This window comes from Podospora bellae-mahoneyi, chromosome 6 (genome assembly GCF_035222275.1).
Source record: "Podospora bellae-mahoneyi strain CBS 112042 chromosome 6, whole genome shotgun sequence".
NCBI lineage: Eukaryota > Fungi > Ascomycota > Sordariomycetes > Sordariales > Podosporaceae > Podospora > Podospora bellae-mahoneyi.
The window spans coordinates 3,283,059-3,304,859 of record NC_085885.1 but is presented as its reverse complement, the minus strand read 5'-3'; the positions used below and the strand labels follow the sequence as shown (position 1 = coordinate 3,304,859).

Here is a 21,801-nt window from a genome sequence, read left to right as displayed (position 1 = left end):
GGGATCGCACCTTCCCAGTTGCATGCATCCCATATTAGTGGGCAGCTTCTCACGCACCTCCCGGCTGTGTCTGCCAAAGCTTGCACTCACACGCGAGTTTGCAGACTGCTCACACATGTGTCATCCCAAAGTCAACATGCTACTTGAACAGACGAGATTCCCATCGCCAATGGCATGGGACAATCACCCGCTTCTCTCCTCCATCTTTTCAAGTCCTTTTTTCAACTTCGCCTTGTCTTCGATCGTAAAACTGTGTTGCCGCGACCACCACTCCGGTCAACAACTCCTGTTCTTTCGTTCATTGTCCATTGTTACACCTCGTGGTTTGGTAGCTAAAAGACATCTGCTTGTCAACGAGGTATGCAGGAAAAGGAGTTTTTGGTCCAATGGTGGCTCAACGGGCACCAATGCCGTCGTCCACTTTTTAATGGCTCATGCTGCAATCGTCGCTAACATCCATCACATTTGCGTGGATTTCCGATGAATCTTCAAGCAGAGTTACTTCGGGGCTCAGCATCCCTTGTCGGGTTGGTTCTGCTGCTGCCACGAGCAGCGATGTGAGGTGCAAGGCATTGTAATGATGATGACAGCCCTCCTATTTTCTTTTCGAGGTCTGTGTGGCTGCTGTGTGGCTGTTCGGCTTTCTAATTGTTTTCAAATAGCAGCCTCATCATCATACGAGGCTGACCTTTCGAAGCAGACAGATGGCTGTGTTAACCCAGGGAAACCTTGCAATATACAGCTTTCCAATATCTCCGCGGGAGATAGCTGCAACTGGTCCAGGCATAGTCTTGTCTGAACATCACGCTCGACCAAGACTAATTGACATCATTTGTCCATGCAGGCTTCTTGTCCCAAGGGAATAATTGGAGACCGTTGTTGCATCGAGGTTCCGAACCGCTGCAACAAATTGCTCGCATCTCCCATCTTGAGAAAAGCGGACAAACTACACCAGGCACAGACCAAAAATAGACGTCCGAAGTTAATAACTCCAAACGACGGGGAATGACCCGGCACCTTGCCGTCGCGAGGCCTCTAACTTCCAAGAACATGGCTCAGTCTGCGTCGCAGCTTTTTGGAACTAGCACCACAACCGTGTCACACTCCCGTAATGGCGATCATCTCAAGTCCGCCGTTGAGATCGTAAGAAAGCCGCCCCGTCGAGACGTGACTCGAATTGGCGCGAAACGGCGTCTGTCGTTAGACGTTAGACGTTGTGCCCAATGGCCCGGATGGGTGACATCTGACAGATAAAATGTCCAATATCCCCCCCACAGCTGGGATGATGGGATCACATCAGCCTCTCGAGTTTCTTTGCCTCCCCAGCGAGGTCAAGTTCCTAGCAAGATAAGGACTCGGTCAATACTCGGCAAAGATCATCATCCCAGTATAGTAACGATACCTCGCCACTATGAAGTCCTCACCAATGATACTAGGGGCCCTCGCTTGGGCCTCGCTATCCACCATCACACTCGCCAACGACGGCCACTCACCACCAATACTTTCGCGATACAAAAGGTCTCCCTGCTCTGCCCTCGCCGCCGCTGAACTTACGGTTGACACCCCCTTGGGTACCGTTATCGGCACAACATACCCTGATACGCCCTGTGTCCGCCGATTCCTCTCCATCCCCTTCGCCCAACCCCCAGTGGGATCTCTTCGCTTCCTCCCTCCTGAACCTCTCTCCGCCCTCCCCTCCTCCACATACAGAGCAACTCAATTCGGTCCCTCATGCATGCAGTTTCTCATGGAAGACCCACCAACCATCTTCACACAGTTCGTCAACCAGTACAACCTGCAAGGACTCAACATGACCTCTCCCTTTCTCTCCGAAGACTGCCTCTCTCTCAGTGTCTACGCCCCACCAGTTCGGGCTTGGGGCCAAAAGCTCCCAGTGATAATCTTCATTCACGGCGGTGCCTTCATGGCAGGCGGCCAAGACATCCCCTATCAAATTCCCGCCAACTGGGTCCAAGATTCACAAGAGCATATTGTAGTCACCTTCAACTACCGCTTGAACATCTTCGGCTTCCCCAACGCCGCAGCTTTTGCCGGGGACAGCACCAAGCAAAACCCCGGCTTGCTCGACCAAAAGCTGGCCATCCAATGGGTCAAAAACTACATCAGCTACTTTGGCGGAGACCCAGAGAGAATCACCCTTTGGGGGCAGTCAGCCGGTGCTATCTCTGCGGCTTGGTACCAATACGCAGCTTTTGACCCTTCATTCCCCCAGGTTTCGGCCGTCATCATGGACTCCGGGACAGAGATCTTCCCGCTTGCTCGGGCGAGCACAGAGGACGTCAAGCACGGAAACTTTACCGCCGTCGCGACCGAAGTCGGTTGTGGGGGGTTGTCGCCTCAGGAGGAGTTGGAATGCATGCAAACCGCCGATGTGGAGCATATTGAGGCGTTCTTGCAGAAGAACATGGAGGAGCTCATGAGCGGGAAGCCGTTCATTTACTTTACATCCGTGGTGGACAACAGAACCGTGTTTGGGAATTACACGGACAGGGCGATCAAGAAGGAGATTTTGGATGTGGTGAGTTAAACTCGACTAAAGAGACAGAGGTGGGGGGGCGGTAACTGACAAGAGGGCAAAAAAAAACAGCCGACAATCATCGGAACAAATGCCAACGACGGCATCCCCTTTGTCCCACTCACCGCAGAGGGAGTCAACTCCACCATCGAAGCCCTCACTACGGAAGTCTTCTTCTTTTGTCCCGCCGTGCAGGCCAGCGCGCTGCGGATCATGGCCGGCGTGCCCGTCTACCGATATCTTTACACGGGCAACTTTAGCAATGTCTCACCTGAGGCGTTTATGGGAGCTTATCACTCGGCTGAGCTGCCTCTGATTTTCGGCACTGACTCCCTGTTCCGCGGCCTGTCGACGCCGGAAGAGGAGGCCGTCAGTGAAGCGATGCAGGACGCTTGGGTGGCGCTTGCGAAGGGAGGGCAGGCTGGACTCGAAGCGACAGGGTGGCCGAGGTATAATCTTGACACGAGACTGGTGAGGGAGTTTGGGCAGTTTGAGAATGGGACGACGACCGAGGACGGGAGGGTGCCGCTGTCGAGTGTGGTGAGGGATGTCAGTTTGAAGAGCATGGAGGGGATGTGCCCACCTATCTTGGATGCGTGGCTTGTGTGAGGAACAAGGGTGGGAGATATCGTTGTATGCTGTCACGAAGACTACGAGTATGGACATGGACTATTGATGTCTCGGATCGGGACGCGCATGATGGAAGGAATGATTCATGATTATGAATGAGCGTTTACGGGGGTTAGCTCTGAGGTGTAGGAGGGAGTTCTGAAGCTGGCAGGCTTTTGGTCTAGAGTGATCTCTCATAGGAAATTGATGACCCTTATCTTTTGGTCTTCTGCATCAACGTTCGGCGTAATCTCAACTAAGCACGCTCTGTTTTCGTTGTCTTACCCAAAGGATGCAGCTTGTTTGAGAGGTACGAAATACCTATCGACCGTTGCCCATGCCGTCATGCTGTGTGAGGAATCTGCATGTGAAAACACCCGTGCCTTGCATCCCCCACGTTGAGGCAGGTCATGGAGTTGAGTGTGAGTTCAGCTTGATGGGCCCTGTCTGGGACAGAAATGAGACTGTTTCGTCTTATCAAGCTGCTGAAAAAACAAACTTTGTTTCCTTCAAGCATCCTGCCTGTTTAAGCAAAGACAGAACAGCCAGCCAGCCCTGTCGAGAGAAGATCGTTGGAAGCTTCTCCTCTGTTTCCCCCTGTCAACTTGGCGTTATCCCCGCGCCGCTTTCCATCTCACCCACCATTCAAGTCCGGACACCACTAGCACCAGGCCCCCTGCCCCAACGCTGACCGCAACACCACCACAGACTTGCTTGCGCCGTTCGTTCCATACGCGAGGCTCTTCATGCAGAGATCCCATAGTGTAACCACTCGTTCCTTGGCGTACATTCCAGCCCGAGCATCTTGGGAATTCTTCTCAGGAACCGCTGCAGGCGGCAGGCCGTACAGTGCTAAAGGGGGTCAACATCACATGGTGATGGGCAATGTGTATTGTCGGGTGGCGGGATGAAAAGAGATACGCTACACACCCTCTTGGTATCTCCTAGTGCTGCGGCTGATCTACAGTACTTGATATTGGAACCAAATTGTCCATTCCCGGCGAGGAAGGGGGCGCCCAAGATGAGATGACAGGCACAGACAGGACAAGACAAGCCCACCGCCGCACCGAAGCTTTTCTGTTAGCCCGTGACACAGCATTCCCACTGTTGGGCAGCACAGCTTACCCCAGAAAACCGCCATTGGGCCGTGGGGAAATGAGGGGCAGCTCGTTGGTGTAGCGCCCGCTGTCGAACGACAAGCAAGCCCGTCAAAAAAAGCCACTCACCTGCAGCCGTCGTTGTGGATACGAACTCGGAGAAAGAGTCGCGAATAGCAACACCAATCCTTCCCACAACGGCAAACTCGGTGAAAGTTGGCAAGAAAAAAACCAACCTACATGATGCCAAGATATATACACCTAGCTCCCCGCCCAATATTGGTACTGTACACGAATCCGGAAGGACCCTGACGCCGCAACGTCGTCTCCCCAGGCCCCCCCCGCGATGTGACATTGGCACCGCTGGGCTGAATTGATCGCTCGGACTGGTCAGCCGGACCACAGATTGCGGATCGCAGGGTTTCTCTGTAATGTACTGAATGTGGAGCACTTGGACAATTTGAGCAGGCATCATGCAAAAAGGCTGCCTCGTTGGCAGCTCAGCTCCAGGAGCTATCACGGCTTTGGGCCCTGGTGATGCATGCTGCCAAGGAGTGCCGCCTCTGGACCTTTTGTAACACTCGCCGGGGACGGGAGCCTGGTGATTTTGGGCCCCATGCGTACAGCGAAGAGGGATCCGACCTTTCGGGGTGTCTGGTGAAGGGTATAAGAATGAGCCGGATCACCACCAACTTGTCGGGAAGGATTCACCAGACAGGTCTGTGAAAGTCGTCGACAACATGTTGAACCTCAGGACCATCTCGGCGGGCCTCGTTGCTGGAGCCGCCTTCGCCTCGGCTCAGTGCACCATCCCTACTACGCCCCTCTCCGACGACATCCCCTCTCACTTCCGGATCCAGGTCCAAAATGCTAGCCGGCCTGAAGTGCACAACAAGTACATGAACCTGTTCGAAGCTGGTGGTGGTGACCAGCACTTGTTCATCGGGCCAGTTGGCGAGCCCACATATGACTTCACGCTGGTGGATGGTGTCGTGTTCAACGTTCGGAAGAACATTCGTCTCGTCATTGGCGGAGAGGTGAGCTCTTGATTCCTGTCTCGTTGTTCCCAGACATCACTAACAACTGCCCACACAGTGGTCCGAAATCGATCACACCACAAAGCTGTTCTCGACTGCCCGTCCGGATCCTGACGCCATCTTCCAACCCACATATGCTTGCAACCCGGACACTGGCCTCCTTCAGGTCGAGCTGAGGTTCGTTCAGTGGGAGGGTGAGCCTCTTGGTGGTCACATCTGTGTCCGCCACTCCTTCGACGGCTCTCACGAGTTCCGTTATGACCCGCCCGGCAACACTCGTAAGCTTTTCTCCCTACCCAATCTTCGGAACCGTTTCCCTAACAAATGCCTTGTAGTCATCGACGTCAACAGAGAGTGCATCAAGGTAACCTTGGTCGTCCTCCCCACCCTCGACGGCGGCCCAAGCACAACCTTTTCCACCGTGACAGTCAGCTCGACCTCGTCCTCCTCTTCCGTCGTGCCTCCTTCCTCGTCCTCGATCTCGACCTTGACCAGCACCAGCACCTCCACCGCCCCCACCTCCACCTCCACCTCCGGAGTTCTCCCCTACACCGACATGACCTCCCTCGGTTGGCGCTACATCGGCTGCGCCCCGGAGGAGCGCTGGACTACTGACGGCCCATTCCGCACACTGTCCGGTGCGCTGTTGGGGTCCGACACCATGACCAACGAGGCTTGCATGGCCTTCTGCGGCGCCAATGGTTGGGCGTATGCTGGTACCGAGTGGAGGCGCGAGTGCTGGTGCGGAAACAGCTATGCGCCGACCAGGCAGCCTCTGACGACGCTTGTCAGTTTGGCTAAGTGTGATTACAGGTGCAGTGGTGACAGCGGCCAGTTCTGCGGTGGTGATGCTTGGTTGAGCCTGTATGCCAAGTGCCCTACTGGTGGGCCTTGCGAGAATGCTGTTTTCACATAAGTCTGTCTGGCAGAGATCATGAGGGATGTAATAAAGGGATCTAGTGATGGATGTAATACAGTGTGTTAATTGTACCAAATAACATCACAGTCCCGTGAAGGGCTTTCGTTGATACATGTCGACTGATCGTGATCGGTATTCTATGTCAATTCTGGCGACGATGTTCGATTTGAAAAATCCAGAAGGCGCCATGGATCCAAGCTCGAGGCAAGTTGAAGCTTCGACAAGGGATTGCCCAAGTTTCCGACATTTGCAGCAAAAGGACGTGCTGATCTCGATATTTGGAATTGCGTCTGGGGAATTGTCTCAATAGTATCTGATTTGAGATCGCTCGCCACCTGCTTCTCCGGCACCATCGCTGTCGTGCAGTTGCGCAATGATGAGGAATCAACCAATATTCTGCCAGTCTTCTGGAATTGACTCGGGGAACACGGGCTTACCGTAACGTCAGCAATTGGACACTACAATTGGCTCGCTTAGGTCTCAAGCCTTCACTTACCGTAAGATCGCGTAATCCACCTCCTTCGCGTCATCGCCAAGATCGGCCACCAGCATCGAGAACCTCCTAAAGCTCGGTGACAAATCCCTCTCTTACATCATCACTCATTGACGGCCGGCAAGCAGTCCAAACTTGCAGCCAATTCCACAGCCATCCACACCCCTTTTCTTTGAAACCAGGCTTGTGACTCTTTGTAACTTGGCTGTCGGAGTAATTCGTTCCAATAACAAAAAAGCCGTTATAAGCCTCCCCTCCCCAGCCACATCCCACCCCGCACCTTTTGTTGAAGATGTCATTCCGACTCCTCGCCCGCCCAGCCACCACCACAGCTTTTCGATCCGGTCTCCGAACAACAACAAGAACATCGTCACCATTACAATCGCTGCGCCCTGCGTTCCCTCAAACAACCCCAACATCCTCCGTCACTAAACCAAGAGCCTTCACAACCACAACCCCCAAAATGACGGTCCACATCTTCGAAACAGCCGGCCAGTTCAAGGAGGCCGTCGCCGCCCACCCCGTCGTCGTCGTCGACGCCTTCGCTACCTGGTGTGGCCCATGCAAGGCCATCGCGCCCCAGATCGCAAAGTACGTCCTCTCACCACATCATGCCCTGCTTTCAAGGTTCTTTTTCTTTTGTCTACTACATCACTTCCGATGTCCCAAGCAAAATACTGACAGGCTTTGTGTCAAACAAACAGGTGGGCCGAGGACCCCGAGTTCAAGGACAAGATCTACTTTTGCAAGTTCGACGTCGACCACCTCCCCGAACTCGCTCAGGAGCTCGGCATCCGCGCCATGCCCACCTTCATCTTCTACAAGGACGGCGACCGCGTCGACGAGCTCATGGGCGCCAACCCCCCCGCGCTGCTGAACCTGCTTAGGAAGTACCTCGGTGGGGGCGGTGCTGGTGCTAGCAGTGGTGGGGAGCACCCTGAGCCTCCTTCGCTTTAAAGGCGAAGGATGTGGAAAAGGGAAGGGGATAGAGCGGAGGGAAGAATAAATACCCAGCTTGCATGCAGATAAGAAGATGAAGAAATTAAGTTTGTGGAACTTCTAAAGATGTCTCAGGTTGTGGGAGCTGCTTTTGTGTGTGTCTGACATGTGAAGGATGATGTTCCCAATGTGAAACTCAACACTACCATCTAAGCTGTTTCGCACCTCCAGCGCCCCCTCATCTTCAAATATATGCCCTCCCTCCCAGAGCTTATACCATGTTAGCTTCCGTGACTTCGTCTGGTGAAACCATCCTGCTTTCTGTGCAAACCCAATTCCTACTTCCCTTGAGGCATACAACAGCGGGGCAAAGTAACAATTTTTTTTTTTTTTTTTTTACCAGGGGAAAAAATGCAGCAGCCGGCAGGCATTGTGGTTAGTTAGAGGGGCAATGAGGGGCAAACAAAGGAAAAGAAAAAGGTGGGGGCCACCCGGGGATTGAACCCGGGACCTCTCGCAAACATTGCTGTAGGGTGTTACCCTAAGTGAGAATCATACCACTAGACCAGCGGCCCTTGAATCCACTTGATGTCTTTGCAGGGTAAATTTGGGATTCAAGTAAGAGATGAATCATCAGATCTCTGCTTGTTCTTGCAGACTCCAAGGGGTTCATTCGAAGGCATCAACGAGGTCTTTGATGCACGAATTGTCACTATTCTGTCATAAATGGGGCACATGGTTCTCTTCGATCTTCAAGAGAAATATTCGCACCGACGTCTTGCACAATATGGTAACTTGCTTCAATTTCCACTCCCCCACGCGAATCGTCTCCCCTTCTAAAATGCCGGTATATCTCCCCTTCCATGCCTCCACCAAGTAATGATGTGCCCGCCGTGTTTCCACCGTGCGAGTAACAAACTGGGAAAAAATGCACAAAAAGCCAACGCGACTCCATCCCTCCCGTCCCGTCTCTATTTCCGTTCAATTTTTTCCTTCCTCCCGAAATCCCTATCAAAGGGACCGGGACGAAACCGAGAGATGAAACCGTTTTACATACATGAGGGGGGTATCGTGCCGTGATCCTGACAAATTCAAGCCAAAAAAATGGGTATAAACAAAATAGTAAATGACAGCAGAGAAAGGGAAAAGGTGAAGGATTCGAGGGTATTTGGTGAGAGATGAAAGCCTGCTATGATATAAGGTAGGGTTTTCCAAAGCGTGGAGGGATGAACTGATGGTAGAAGGTAAGATGGTGGTGGGCATGGCTGATCCGAATGACTGGTGTTGTAAGGTTTTGGTGTTTCAAGGTGTGTGTAAGGGTTGGTAGATGTGTTAAATTGTAGGAAAAGAAAAGGTAATGAATGAATAGTGGTCGGTGGTGATAGGAAAAGTCCGTCGGTGTGTGAACAGGTAAGGAAATGTCAAAAGAGTGTAGGTGTGTATCAGGATCAGCCATAACCATTCGCAACTTCTTCATCGCTTAGCCTCTCTCCTCTCCCCTCAACGCTCAAGAGCTCATGCGCTTCAGCGTCAGGCTTGTGCGCCTACCATCCACTGATGAGCGGGGTGTTATGGAGAGCAGCCTCGCGCTCCCGGCGCTGATGTGCCTTGCATGGCCTTTGCCGAGGTTGATGCTTGTAGCTCGTTGCAGCCCGTTGCCTTCGTCAACTGGACTTTCAGCGCCGAGTACCTCTGCTTCATGGGTGCTTGCCGCATCCTCACCAAAATTATTGAGGAGACCCTCCCGACTCTTCATCCTGCCAACTGTATGAGAATGAACAAGAGTGGGCTGCTGGCCGACACTGCCCCAGTGGGCTTCCTCTTCCCAATCGCTCGACGGCCTTGCTTCGCCAGTTGACTTTCTATTCCAACCAGGCCTCTCGCTTTGCAACGGGGTAAGGCGTGCCAAGTAATCGTCCTCCGTGATTTCCATGTCCTCGTTGGCGTGATCGTTTTCTTGTAAGCGCCCATTGTCAGATTCGGGCGTGTATCGCTGTAGCTGCGCATGGGAGCCGCGTTTCATGACACTCGACGACTTCCGCTTTTTAGCCAACGCTCCCCCTGAGAACCAGGAAGCCTCAGAGTCAATGGATGCTAGCGACATGGCCTGAGGTTCAGGCGAGACACCAGCAGGCTCATCCGGATGGTTGACTGTAGACGGGGTGTTGCGCATATCTTCAAGTGACCGGGGGTCCGTCATGGGAGTATCATATCGTTCGGCGGGAGGCGTTGGTAACTGATCTGGATCCTCATCGGGCTGTGGGAGATCAGGTGAAGTTTCGGCGATGGGGGGGATCACGTCAACTTCTGGCGATTGGATTCTCGAGTCCGGTGGTGACATTGGAGACTCTGGCAAGTCTTCGCGGAACCGAGACATGGTTCGTTTCGGTACTCCTGAGCTGACCCGTCGTGGTATGAAATTAGGTGGCGGGGTTGGTATCTGAGACGTTTGCATAGAGTCCCTCGACGTGTTCGAGAAAGACGACGGGCCTGCAGAGTGACGCCTGTTCTTGCCCCATCTGAAGAATGAGGCCCAGGACAGTGGGCCTTTAGAACCACTCGTCTCTGACCCTTTCTTCAGCGATTCCGTGTTTTCGGTACGTGTTTCTGAGCCGAGTGGTGACTTTGAACGCCGCAATTTAGCATGCAGGAAGGAGCTTCGAGATCTTGGGCTTGCTAGTGGGGGTAGAGGCTCTTCCTTCGGCGCCTGTGGTAGTTCGGGTGTCTGCAATGGGATGCTGTCAACTCGGTGAAAGGCGGCGAGAGGAGGCACACGCGGTTCGTCAATGGCAATATCATCACAGTCGGTGCTGAGGGGCTTTGCCTGGACTTCTTGCAGCTGATCCTGAGAGTCCCGTATCCTAGTCGAAGTAACAACAGCAGAAGTAGCATTGGCTCCCAAATCCGAAATCTCACGACCTAGCACTCCTCTTTCCAAGTTTGGAGGCGAGTCTCTCCCCTGTGCCTGAGCTGCAGCTTCAGCAGCCCGCTGCTTTTCTGCCCTCCTTGCAAGTCTTGCTTCGATCTTCTCTTGTTCAAGTTGTCGTTTTCGTTCTCTTCTTCGTTGATCTCGTTCCATGAGCTCCCGCAGGTCGCTAGCACTCAAGTCATCAGCGAGGTTGGCAACCCGCTTATGGGCTCTGAGAGTAGCCTCGGGGATGTTGACTGGCGATTTCCGGTTCTCATTCTGTCGTTGCGATGGTTTCCTGGCAAGACCGGTGCCGTCGCCAGCAAGCCTGGGATGTGTGGTGCAGCGTATTGTGGGGCGTGGTGCTAGGGCCTCTAGTGCAGAAACCCTGAATGACATGAAATCCGAGTCTGAAGAAAGCGCCGAGTCAATTGATCCTGGTGCTGGAAGGGATATTTCTGAAGACCGATTTCGTTTCTCCAAGTCCGATCCTCGAACTATCCCCATGCCTGATTTGACCCTCCGGCTTTCTTTCTTCATAGGGCGCCCGGCCATCCAGTCCTCAGCAGCGGGTCTGACAGGTATCAAGTTGCTCATGGCCCTGATTTCAGCCTCACGCTGATGGTCAACCTCTCTTTTCTGCTTCTTGCTCGACTTCTTCCGCGGTAAATGATCGCCATCGCGCTTATTGTGAAGCGTAGGAACACGCGGTAAAATTTCCTCCTCAGCAGCTCCTAACCCGATATCGAGCTGTTCTCCGTTGCCATCATTTGCCACTCTTGAAGCAGCGGGCAAGGATGCGCCTGCTGCCCATTTGTTCTTGGAGCTCTTGGAGCGGCCCACCTGGATGGAGTCATCACGGCCAGGCGAGAAACTGTAGGTTCGTGCTCGCCGTTGGAGCTTCTTAGGCTCGATTCGCTGCTTCTTGATTCCCTGGCGCTCTGACATGGAGGGGAACGCTGATATCATGGCATCTGGGAATGTCTGAGTTCGTGGTGGTAATGCGGATTCGGCTCGGCCACGGAACTGTTCGATATCAGATGCGTTCTGATGGGCTCGCTTCCAGCGGCTCTTCCGCCGAAATAGCCACCCCATGCTTGTGATCTTGACCAAATTATGATGAAGACTGGCGTGGGCTGTGAGACTGGCGACTGGTGAACTCTATAGACGGTGACAGGCGGGGAAGATTCATCCTGAAGAATATCTCAAGGTGACGCGTGGGTGGAATGGGAGCGCGACTGGCAAATTCGTCAGACGGTCGGAATGTCTCTAAAGCATGCTTCAGCGGCGAGACAAAGTGGGCGTGTCCAGGTGTTAATTACTGAGCTGTGAGAGTGACGGAACGGAGGTCCAGTGGTGAGAGGCTGAGCTACCGGGACCTTCGATAGCACGGGGTTCTTATCCACAGCTGCGTGGCAGTGGAGTAAATCGACGGTGGATAGCAGGCGATCTAGATTGTTGATGGCTGTGGTCGTGTTGCTTGGAATGGAGGTGTGCTCCGAATACGCGAGGGAGCTCGTCGAACGCGAGGGCAGAGGTGAAAAAATGGATCGCCAGGCGATATTCCTATGCTGTGCCTTCAGGGCGGGAAGAAGTGTCTGAGAAAAGGTCGTTCGGGAGGGCCCACGTATTTGACACAGGGCGTTGCAGCTGCTGGCAGGGCCCAAGGAAAAAATAAGAATTGAAGTGACAAGGGAGGGTTCCGGGTACCTTGCTTGCGACGTGCTTGTTGCCCCCCTGCCAAATTCTTGTTGGTCGACTGCAGACTGCCTGACAGTCTCTTCTGTGAGAAACGGTGGGTTTGAATGAATGCTCCCCCCGTTATGAAATCATGTCACTTATTGTCTTCTCTCCAGAAGACTGATTCGTTCACTGAGGAATTGGGTTCTGCTAAATCCCCTCCGTTTGCCCCAACCACTTTCTTGGTTGACCCAATCACACTCTCAGGCCAGTCCATGAGCCATCGACCTCCAAACCTCCGATCCAAAACGCCGTGGAGACACTGCCAAACCGCGGCGACGGACCTTTAGCCGGCCAGACTGGCGGAATTCTGCACCCGCACCTCAGCTACTTAGACCCCGAAGTCGGACTATTTCCGCTGATGTTGTAAGGGATGATGGCATTCATGAAGGGCGGCGACATCTTTCCCCTCCGTTTTCCCTGGACCCCGCCGTTTCTCGTCATCTGAACCCTGGAAAGGTTTGGTTCGGCTTGGCACTGCCCCACTGCAACGGTTTTGTGGGCTTGTGAGTGCCAGGGGTCTTTTCAGCCTTCCAGTTGGCTCCACTGGTCGCTCCGCCAGGCCAACCCCAACACTGGCTTCTTCTCGAGCTTCTCAATCAGAAGATCGCGCGATCGCTCAAAGCTGCCGTGTATCTCTTGAGTGATTTTTGCCGGTGGTAAGTATTTTTTGGGCCTCTAAAATGGGCCCAGGAGACTAATGTACACGGCACCTAGCGCATTGCACTGGTCATGAAGAATATGGAAGAGAAATAGATGCTCGTATCCGTCTGGCCCGAGCACGATAGGTACGCACGCAGCTCGGTTCTCTCACGAGGTGTGAGGTCTAGTTCTCGTTTGCCATGTACGTCGTCACAAAACGGAAAGGCTCGTTCAGCGACATCGTCGATAGGTATGCATTTCCCCCCTGTCACATTACCCCGGCCAATTATGTCATGAAGAGCCGATAGGGCAGTCGCCACAGGAAAGCTTCCCCAATGTCACCCTCCAATGGACGCTTTGGCGTCATCTGCTCCCTTGAACACCAGCGAGCTGCGTGGATGGTGACGGCGACTGTGTGCTGATCCCCCTGCCGAGGACACACCTGGGCAGCGTTGCTCACAAAAACCGGATGGGGGTTGCAATCTTCTCGCCATGTGCCATCATGGTCTCTGTGCGTTTGCCAAAGTCGCTCTCTGCTCTCCGTTCTCCGCAAGCACCTGCATGCACTACCGTCAACCCGCAGGCCCCGAAGTCCGCAGAGCAAAGGGACGTTCCAGCGGGACTTCCGGGAGCTTTGCCAGCCTGACACGTGTTTTGCTCCCACACAGTTTGACGGCTACCCTGAACACTATCGCGAGATGGACACAGATGCTGCAGGGCCCAGGCTCTTGTTGCGTGGGGGGGGAGCAAGACATGATTCTATTAACACCAACCAGAGTTGGAATCAAGCTTGAGTGAGTCTCCAAACTCATCATGCAGTGTCGAACCTCGACCATCTCGCCTGCCAGCTTTCGGCACTATCCGCCCACGCTAGGCAATTCTGATAAGTGATGCAACATGCACCAGGCTTTCTGGATTGGTTCACGTGCAGGGATGAGATGGAGAAACCGTCTCTAGTTTCAATAGATTCAGTTGCATGGGCGAGTTCGATCTGACAACTCTTCAAACTGATCAAACTTCTGAGATAGGGCAGTCTCCGGAATCCCTCCCCATAACACCTGGCAGATGAGTACTGCGAAAGGATGACCCGACAGACAACAGGAGTGGCTGCAAGCCAACGCCATCACGTTTCACCATTCAGCCCTCCCACACCCACACAACAAATCAAGAGACACTGCCGTTCCATTTTGTTTCCATTATATCCCAGGTTCGATAGACTGGTCCGCAGATCGGGACCTGACGCGGACGAGATCTTAGCATGATCATTATTCCAGCATACGAAGGGTTTAATCTCAGCAGTCTAACCTCAGCCATAGGGCAATGTGGCACAGCGAGGAATTACATTCGGATAACGGCTGCGCATGGAAGGCCCGGAGAAGAATCTCTCAGCGGAGGGCCGTTTGGCCATGATTAATTTCTGATTCTGCAATGCCAGCATGAAAAGAGGCGCGCACCCGTCGTATAGAATGATGCCAGCCTCCACAGAGCGGATGCCTGCGGCTTTTCATCTCAAGATGGGCTTCCAAGGCATTGCCATGTGGCTAGGATTGCGGCCTTATGCGGTGCGTTGATGGTCTGGCTGCGATCACACTATGGCAATCTATCGATATGCTGTGTCAGGACATGTGCGACGTCTAGTAACAGGCAAAGGGTAGATTCTCTGACGGTTCGACAAGGGTTGACCACAGCCCTGGGCCTGGCTCGGCATTGATGATGTGCCACCAGGATGAAGTCGATGGCCCGGGGTCTGTGGATGCATGATACTGGTTGCCAAAACCCTAGATCTGTGTACAGTCCGCCATGTGAAGAAAGCCCACAACTTGCTCGCCATCGTTTGGCACTTATCTAGCCTCAGGCTTTTTGTCGCCATAAGTGGTGATATGTTTGTGACGTTTCTACCAACCATTGTGTGGTTGAACGATTTTGAGTCCCAGCGAACTTGGCGCTGCCCTGCTCAACCTTGGCTCACATCGCCGTAGTCCAGCTCAAATCGCCATGCCTTGAATATAACCACAACATGCAAATCAGTTCTGAGAGAAACAAGCCCTGTTCAGTGTCATTGTTCAGCCTTCTCATGTTTAATGGCATAGTTTAATGTAATGGTTTCATGTGCTGCATTAATTTAGCTTTGCTGAGTTGATTTGATTCAACCTAATTCGACCTGTTCCTTTGAACTCTGATCCTTCGAGTTTTGTGAAAGTGGGAAATCTTCCAATAACTTCACAACTTCCCTCTACAATTACCAACCTCAGCGCGGAAAAAAGGGCATTGCTAGACTCGAGAGCCTTGATTCATTTATTTCATTTATTTTTCCGTTTCATCATAGCAATAGATTATAAGGCAAAAGCTATAGGTATCTAAAGTTTCTGGTCTTATTGAGTGTAGCTTTTCAGATTTGATTTGGGTATTCTTGTTTCCTTTCCACAGATATAAAAAGCGTAGCTGATAATTCTTCGTCCATTCTCAACTTCCACCTTTCATCACCTTCACCTTGGCTGAGTCGACCAGCACCAAAATGCTATCACCTCTGGACGCTGAGAATCTCTAGGCCCTGGGAGGTCTCAGCGGCTTCACATGCGCCGTTGAACCGTTCCGGCGACAAAGAATACCGTTATCTCCCTCTCACTCCACCCAACTCGCCAGAATCTTCAGAAGCATTTTTCACCATCTCCGATGCCCTCATTGTACTGGAGACTCTGATATCGGTCGGACTGTCCACCCAAAAGGCGCAGGAGCTCTGACAGAAGTGGATTAATTGGCACCTAATAGATGAGGTATCGTCCGCAAGGAGTTCCGCAAAAGAGGATGGACTCAGCATTATATTTATATGCTTGGCTTGCGATCTTTAGATGTTCCAGAAATCAAGAGTACCAATTTGATATTGAGTAAACCGAGCAATTTGCATGTACCGAGGCTGAAGGCAATGTGGATATTCAGCCTGCAGGGATTCGGTTTCCCGAGCAACACCCCACCAAATTTCGTCAACACGGCCCACCCAAATTATCAACGGTTCACCACCACACGTGGCGCATCTTCAACACCGCGACCAGAAGTCCATTCACCACCCGGCACTCGGCACCGAAGCCAGCCTCAACCTGCTGGTGCCCCCGCACTACAAATCCCTCCCCGATCTTCCCATCTACCCCGAAAGCCGCCAATTTCCCCTCGAAAACCACCTCGACGTCTGGCGCACCTCGCGCTCCCCCCCATCCGGACCGCCATCATGTCCTACAACCCCCGCATGTCCATCATGCCCGGCAGCCTCCCCCCAGGCTCCGGCGCCGGCGCCTCCTCCAAATCCCGCGCCGCCAAAAAGGAAGAAGAAGCCGCCTACGCCAACATGCGCCTCCCCGACCGCGAGATCGTTGGCTGCATCAACGAGCTCGGCATCTCTTTCACGGTTCAAGACCTCCAAAAGCCAAACCCGATTCAAGTCCAGATGATCTTTGAGTGGTTCGGCGAGCTCCTCATGAACAAGACCCGCGCCACTGTCGACCCTGCCATGCGCGCTGCCGCCGAGGACATCGTCGGGGAAGACCTCTGCGATGCGCTCATGCCGGCCGATACGAGGAACCTGTTGGGTTTTTTCAGGAACTTGAGGATACTGATGGAGCAGTGCGGGGTGCATGATTTCAATTTTGGGGATCTGTACAAGCCGACGCATGATCGGTTGGTCAAGTTGTTGAGTTATGTGATTAATTTTGTGAGGTTTAGAGAGTCGCAGACGAATGTGATTGATGAGCATTGCAATCGCGCGGAGCAGACAAAGGCACGGATTGAGCAGCTGTACCAAGAGAATCAGAACATGGAGGGGCAGCTGGAGGACATGAAGTTCACGAGAAAACAGATGGAGGTGCAGGTGGCGGAGAAGACGAAACGGAACGAGGAGCTGAAGCACAAGTTGCTTGAGCTGAGGAAGACGCAGGAGAAGGTCGCCGCGAGGTGGGAGGAGGCAAAGATCAAAAAGGCGGAGATGACGAAGGAGCTGGAGGATAAAACTACGACAAAGGTGATGCTGAAGCAGGAGAGCGCGAAGCTGAAGCCGTATACGCTGCAAAGTCCGTCGGCGCTGCAGAGCTCTTTGACGGAGTTGAGCAATACGCTCAATGGGGACAAGGCTCATATTGATAGCCTTGACAGAAGGGCGAGGGCGCTGCAGACGTCGACGGACTCGTTTGCGGTCGTGACGGGGGATGTGGCGAGTTGTATCAAGCTGCTGGAGGAGATTGGGGTGGAGCTGGCAAAGGAGGAGGAGGAGAATGCCAAGAACGCGAAGCAGAGAGACGCGCTTACTGAGCGTGGAGCTAGCGTCCGCGAGGTTGAGCGGACGGAAGCCCTTCTCCAGAGGCAACTGGCCAAGTGGGTGGAAAGGACTGAGACGTTGAGAGCGCACAGCCAAGAAAAGGCTCAGCGGGCGAAGGAGTCCATGGAGGAGCTGAGAGCGGTACACAAGAAGCTCACAGAGGAGAGGTCAGAGAAGGGCAAGGATATTGAGAGGAGGAGAGTCAGGATCGAACAGATTGAGAAAAAGGTATGTTCCAGATTGCACTCTTACATGGTCATCAGGCTAACGCTAACGGTTCACAGATGCTCGACCTCAAAGAGAATATCGAAAACGAAGTGCGGGCTGCGTATGACGAGTACCTCAAGATGGAGTCTCATATCAAGCTGTACATCACCGAGATGGAGCAAGCCCTCTAAGGAGCCCTTGCTGATTTCACGTGTCATCTTGTTTGTTTACACACACACACACACACACATACACACACATATATATATATATGGTAAAAGCTTTCGGAGGACTTCAGCATGGCACGGCTGTTTTCTATTTGGCTTGTCAGGATTATCAGGATGCAGAGATACCACGGGACGGCGTCGGCGCTAGTATTGGACTTTTTTTGCTAGAGAAATTGGGTATCAATACGTATGTTGTTCTCCATGAAGGCCCATGGCGGCACCATGTCATGTCTTACATCGGAAAAGATGTTGGCTGTTTGCTCAACTATGCACGGCAGAGGGGAACACGTTTTTCGTTGCTGTTCCAGGAACACAGCAATACAAATAGAAATGTAACCTACGTGGCGACACCTACTGCTGTCAGGCCTCCCAATTTCCCTCTTGAAAGCGGAACCATCTTCCGAGAACCTTGCTGACTTCAATGGTTTTACCTGTCCAGCCGGTTCCTTCGAGATTGAGTCCTGTTCTTTTTGAGCTGCCGCTCAACACGGGCATCTTCTCTGACAGAATATCCTCTGCGTGTTGAGTATCCCCCCCAGCCTCGTCAGGAGAGGAAGTAGAGAGAGGAGGAGCCTCCACGATCACGGCCTTTAACCCCGCCTGCTTCGCAGCTTCGACCAGCACAGCGGCCGTACCATTGACGCCCTGAACACTCCACTCGCTCGTATGCCGATGTGACCCCAGGAATCCGTACACCAGGAGCAAAGGAGTTGTGTGGTTTGCTCCGGATGACGACGACCTAGGCGCGGCCGTGCTTGTGGGAGGTGCCGAAACAGCTGTCGTGTCCTGAAGGGTGAAAACGGAGAGAAAAGCGCGGAGGTGTGACACGGTTGGTATGAATACTGTCCGTATGTGCCGTGTGACTGCCAGCTGGTACAACGGGGGCGGAGTTAAGAGACTAAGCGCTGATGCTGTGTGGTTTGGGGGGGAAGATGGTTGGTAGGGAGCTTGACCGAGATGGTCTGGGCCGGCGTCTGTGTCAGGATCTGCTGTGGCTTCCGACTGCCGCTGGTGGTGTTGTTGGGTTTGTAACTCCTGTGTGAGAGTGGAAAGGAACTCGGCACGATCGCTGCAGATGAGGAGGGTTGTTGGGTAGGTGCAGTGGTGGATTATGTAGTGGATCAAGGTTGATGGCAGGGCGGGGGACAGAAAGAGGGGATCCATCTAGATAGATGAGAGGATCAATGCCGTGTGGTGTGAGAGAAGGCCTCCAGATGCGTCCTCCTGAGACAGGTCGTCGATCGGAGTGATGGCGAAGTGGGCTCATGAGTGGACCGAGCCGTCACCGGGACGTGCTGCCGTCAAGGCGAATGCCCCGCTAAGGTCAACGGGTGTTGGAGTGTTTAGCTGCATAGCGCCCTTTACCCCACCAAACGCCGCGACAGTTGGCCCCAGCTCCACGGTTCCAGGTTCCCAAGCAGCAAGGTGGACAGGGGAGCACGTCACTTGCCCAAGGCCACTGTCTACACCACAGTGCCTAGGTGTGCGACAATCACCAACTGCGTCTGGTCTGGTCTTGGGAAAAGAGGAACCGTAGCGCCGAACAGACATAATGGAGTCGATAGCTCGTATATCGAGCTTGCTCGAGAATGGTGAGCCTCTGGAAGCAAATGCTAATCATGCGCCGTTACTAATTCCGCCCTCCATCCACCAGCTCGAGAGCTCACCCTCGATGCCGCCTCAGCCGCCAGAGGCTCGAGAAGCTCCTTCAAGCCGCTCGAACGTAGCCAAGTGCAGAAACTCCTCGACAGCCGCAATGATCGTGAAGTACTTGAGGGGTTACGGCGTGTCATCGCTGTGCGCATTCCCTCCCAAGCCTCTCCCAGCTCCAGCTGCTAACCACCAGTGTTTGCCTTCTTTCAGATGATGTACAAGGCGCTAAAAACCCTCCCCCTATTCTCCTCCGTCGTCAAGAATGTCGCGTCACCAAACCTCGAAATTAAGAAGCTCGTCTACATCTACCTAATACATCATGCCGAGCAAGAACCCGACCTAGCCCTTCTCTCCATCAACACGATCCAAAAGTCCCTATCCGATACAAACCCCCAAGTTCGAGCCCTCGCACTACGAACCATGTCTGGAATACGAGTGCCAGTCATCAGTCAAATTGTGTCTCTGGCCATCCGAAAGGGCGCTGGCGATATGAGCCCATATGTTCGGCGCGCTGCTGCGCTCGCCATCCCCAAGTGCTATCGCCTCGACCCCTCGCAACTACCGCAACTATTGGAATACATGACGATACTGTTGGGGGACAAGCAATACTACGTGGCAGGCGCTGCGGTCACGGCATTCCTGGAAGTTTGCCCGGAAAGGATAGACTTGATTCACAAGAACTACCGAAACTTGGTCAAAATGGTAGTCGACATGGACGAATGGAGCCAGCTATCAACCCTGCGTCTGATGACTGTCTATGCCCGCAAATGCTTTCCAAGGAGGGCTAGAGTGGAAGCTGGGGAGGAAGTCGTGTTCCTTGACGCCGACCTGGAGCTCCTTCTTACCAGTATCAAGCCTCTTTTGCAGTCACGCAACTCTGGCGTGGTGGTGGCCGTCGCACGGTGTTACTCTGCCGTTGGGACCGCTGCTTATGTCCGGCAAGCTGTTGGGCCCCTGGTTGCACTTCTCCGAGGTGGACAGGATATTCAACAGGTTGCCTTGTTCAATATAGTGTCGATCTGTCTCGACTATCCAGCCGCCTTTGTCAAGTACGCGACACACTTTCTCGTCCGCGCAACCGACAGCCAACCAATATGGGAGTTGAAGCTTGAGGTCCTGACCCTCATCTTTCCTCATTCACCACCACATATCAAGTCACTCATCCTCAACGAACTCGAGCACTTCAGCCGTGGCTCTGACAAGGGTCTCGTCAAGGAAGCCGTCCGAGCCATCGGCCGCTGCGCACAGACAGACACAGCCACCGCACCTCGATGCCTTCGCCTTCTTCTCGGACAAATTACTTCTCTCGATGGGACCCTCGCAGCAGAGTCACTCACGGTAATCCGCCATCTCATTCAGCAAGACCCCAGTTCCCACGTCGCGACTGTTGTTCGGTTAGCCAAGAACCTCGACAGCGCCACAGACCCCCAGGCCCGTGCGACCATTATCTGGCTCGTCGGTGAATTCTCTGGTTTGAACGGAGAGGACAACATTGCAGCAGACGTGCTGCGCATTCTTCTCAAAGAATTCGCATCAGAATCCGAGCTGGCAAAGAGGCAAATTGTTCTCCTCGCCGCCAAAGTCTACCTCCACTACCTCAACCGCAAACTCGAAGCCCAGAAAGAGGCTGCCTCGGGCGATAACGAAGCCCAAACGCCACCCGCCGCCCCGGACCAAGAAGACGACGACCATCCAATCCCCAAACTATGGAACTACGTCACCGTACTCGCCCGCTACGACACCTCCTATGACCTCCGCGATAGGACTCGCCTGTACAAAAGCCTGCTCCAAGTCCCACAGCTAGCAACCCTCATGCTCCTCGCTCCTAAACCCGCTCCCCAAGCCCCGTCTCCCTCCGAAACCCGCAAGGGCTTCACCCTCGGCTCGGCAGCTCTTGTCCTCGCTGGAGGGGGAACTATTCATGGGTTAAGGGGCTACGAAGACCTGCCCGAGTGGGTGGAAAAGGGGCAGGAGCCAGATGCAAAGTTGAGGGATAGAGAAGGCGATAACAGGCAGGATGATGGCAAGTATGGAGTTTATGACCGGAGGAACAAGGCGGGCAGTGTGCCGATTCCGGCGGCGGAAAGGATTATTGATGCGGGACAGGGGAGGTCGGCTTCCATGTCGGGGAGTGCCAGTCCGGCTGGGTCGTTCGGGGCGAAGAGTGCTGCTAATGGGGTGGGTGCTAAGACTTTGGATGATTGGTTGGCTGAGGATGAGGGAGGGGAGCAAGAGGAGGAGGAAGAGGAGAGTGAAGAGGGGGAGGGGGAGGAGGAAGAAGAGGAAGAGGAAGAGGAAAGTGAAGAAGAGGATGAGTCGGAGGAAGAAAGCAGTGAAGAGGAGGAGAGTGATGAGGATGCTAGACTTGTACGGCCTTCGTAGAAGGTCATGATTGGTCAAGTTGGAATAGGCAAGTTCAAAAGTTTGAGCATAGCGCTGATGATAGAGACGGCATCTTTACACATGGATGATCACGAGGGGAAATACATGG

General features: G+C 53.5%; 7 protein-coding genes and 1 non-coding gene across 8 annotated transcripts; 5 read left to right on the top strand and 3 right to left on the bottom strand.

Moving 5' to 3' along the window:
• Positions 1-264: 264 nt before the first annotated feature.
• On the top strand, positions 265-3,378 carry QC761_608760 (uncharacterized protein). The gene is made up of 3 exons (XM_062881292.1): positions 265-574; positions 698-2,539; positions 2,609-3,378. Exons 2-3 carry the CDS (start codon positions 1,412-1,414, stop codon positions 3,143-3,145), a joined length of 1,665 nt encoding a protein of 554 aa, XP_062730002.1. The 5' UTR covers positions 265-574; positions 698-1,411; the 3' UTR covers positions 3,146-3,378.
• Positions 3,379-3,639: 261 nt separating this feature from the next.
• Positions 3,640-6,364, top strand: QC761_608750 (uncharacterized protein). The gene is made up of 4 exons (XM_062881291.1): positions 3,640-4,062; positions 4,116-5,279; positions 5,338-5,557; positions 5,615-6,364. The coding sequence occupies exons 2-4, from the start codon at positions 4,983-4,985 to the stop codon at positions 6,193-6,195; spliced, it is 1,098 nt and encodes a 365-aa protein (XP_062730001.1). The 5' UTR covers positions 3,640-4,062; positions 4,116-4,982; the 3' UTR covers positions 6,196-6,364.
• A 302-nt stretch (positions 6,365-6,666) lies between these two features.
• On the top strand, positions 6,667-7,793 carry TRX1 (thioredoxin trx1). Its single transcript, XM_062881290.1, has 2 exons — positions 6,667-7,282; positions 7,396-7,793. The coding sequence occupies exons 1-2, from the start codon at positions 6,984-6,986 to the stop codon at positions 7,646-7,648; spliced, it is 552 nt and encodes a 183-aa protein (XP_062730000.1). The 5' UTR covers positions 6,667-6,983; the 3' UTR covers positions 7,649-7,793.
• A 320-nt stretch (positions 7,794-8,113) lies between these two features.
• Positions 8,114-8,205, bottom strand: QC761_0097940. Its single transcript has one exon. It is a non-coding gene; the product is annotated as a tRNA-Pro (tRNA).
• A 932-nt stretch (positions 8,206-9,137) lies between these two features.
• QC761_608730 (uncharacterized protein) lies at positions 9,138-11,633 on the bottom strand (the record flags this gene model as incomplete). Its single annotated transcript, XM_062881289.1, has 1 exon — positions 9,138-11,633. One exon carries the CDS (start codon positions 11,631-11,633, stop codon positions 9,138-9,140), a length of 2,496 nt encoding a protein of 831 aa, XP_062729999.1.
• A 4,114-nt stretch (positions 11,634-15,747) lies between these two features.
• On the top strand, positions 15,748-17,843 carry NUF2 (kinetochore-associated Ndc80 complex subunit nuf2; the record flags this gene model as incomplete). Its single annotated transcript, XM_062881288.1, has 2 exons — positions 15,748-17,451; positions 17,508-17,843. The coding sequence occupies 2 exons, from the start codon at positions 15,748-15,750 to the stop codon at positions 17,619-17,621; spliced, it is 1,818 nt and encodes a 605-aa protein (XP_062729998.1). The 3' UTR covers positions 17,622-17,843.
• A 174-nt stretch (positions 17,844-18,017) lies between these two features.
• QC761_608710 (uncharacterized protein) lies at positions 18,018-18,821 on the bottom strand (the record flags this gene model as incomplete). Its single annotated transcript, XM_062881287.1, has 1 exon — positions 18,018-18,821. One exon carries the CDS (start codon positions 18,819-18,821, stop codon positions 18,018-18,020), a length of 804 nt encoding a protein of 267 aa, XP_062729997.1.
• APL6 (AP-3 complex subunit beta) lies at positions 18,069-21,793 on the top strand. The gene is made up of 3 exons (XM_062881286.1): positions 18,069-19,249; positions 19,312-19,454; positions 19,521-21,793. Exons 1-3 carry the CDS (start codon positions 19,210-19,212, stop codon positions 21,690-21,692), a joined length of 2,355 nt encoding a protein of 784 aa, XP_062729996.1. The 5' UTR covers positions 18,069-19,209; the 3' UTR covers positions 21,693-21,793.
• Positions 21,794-21,801: the final 8 nt, after the last annotated feature.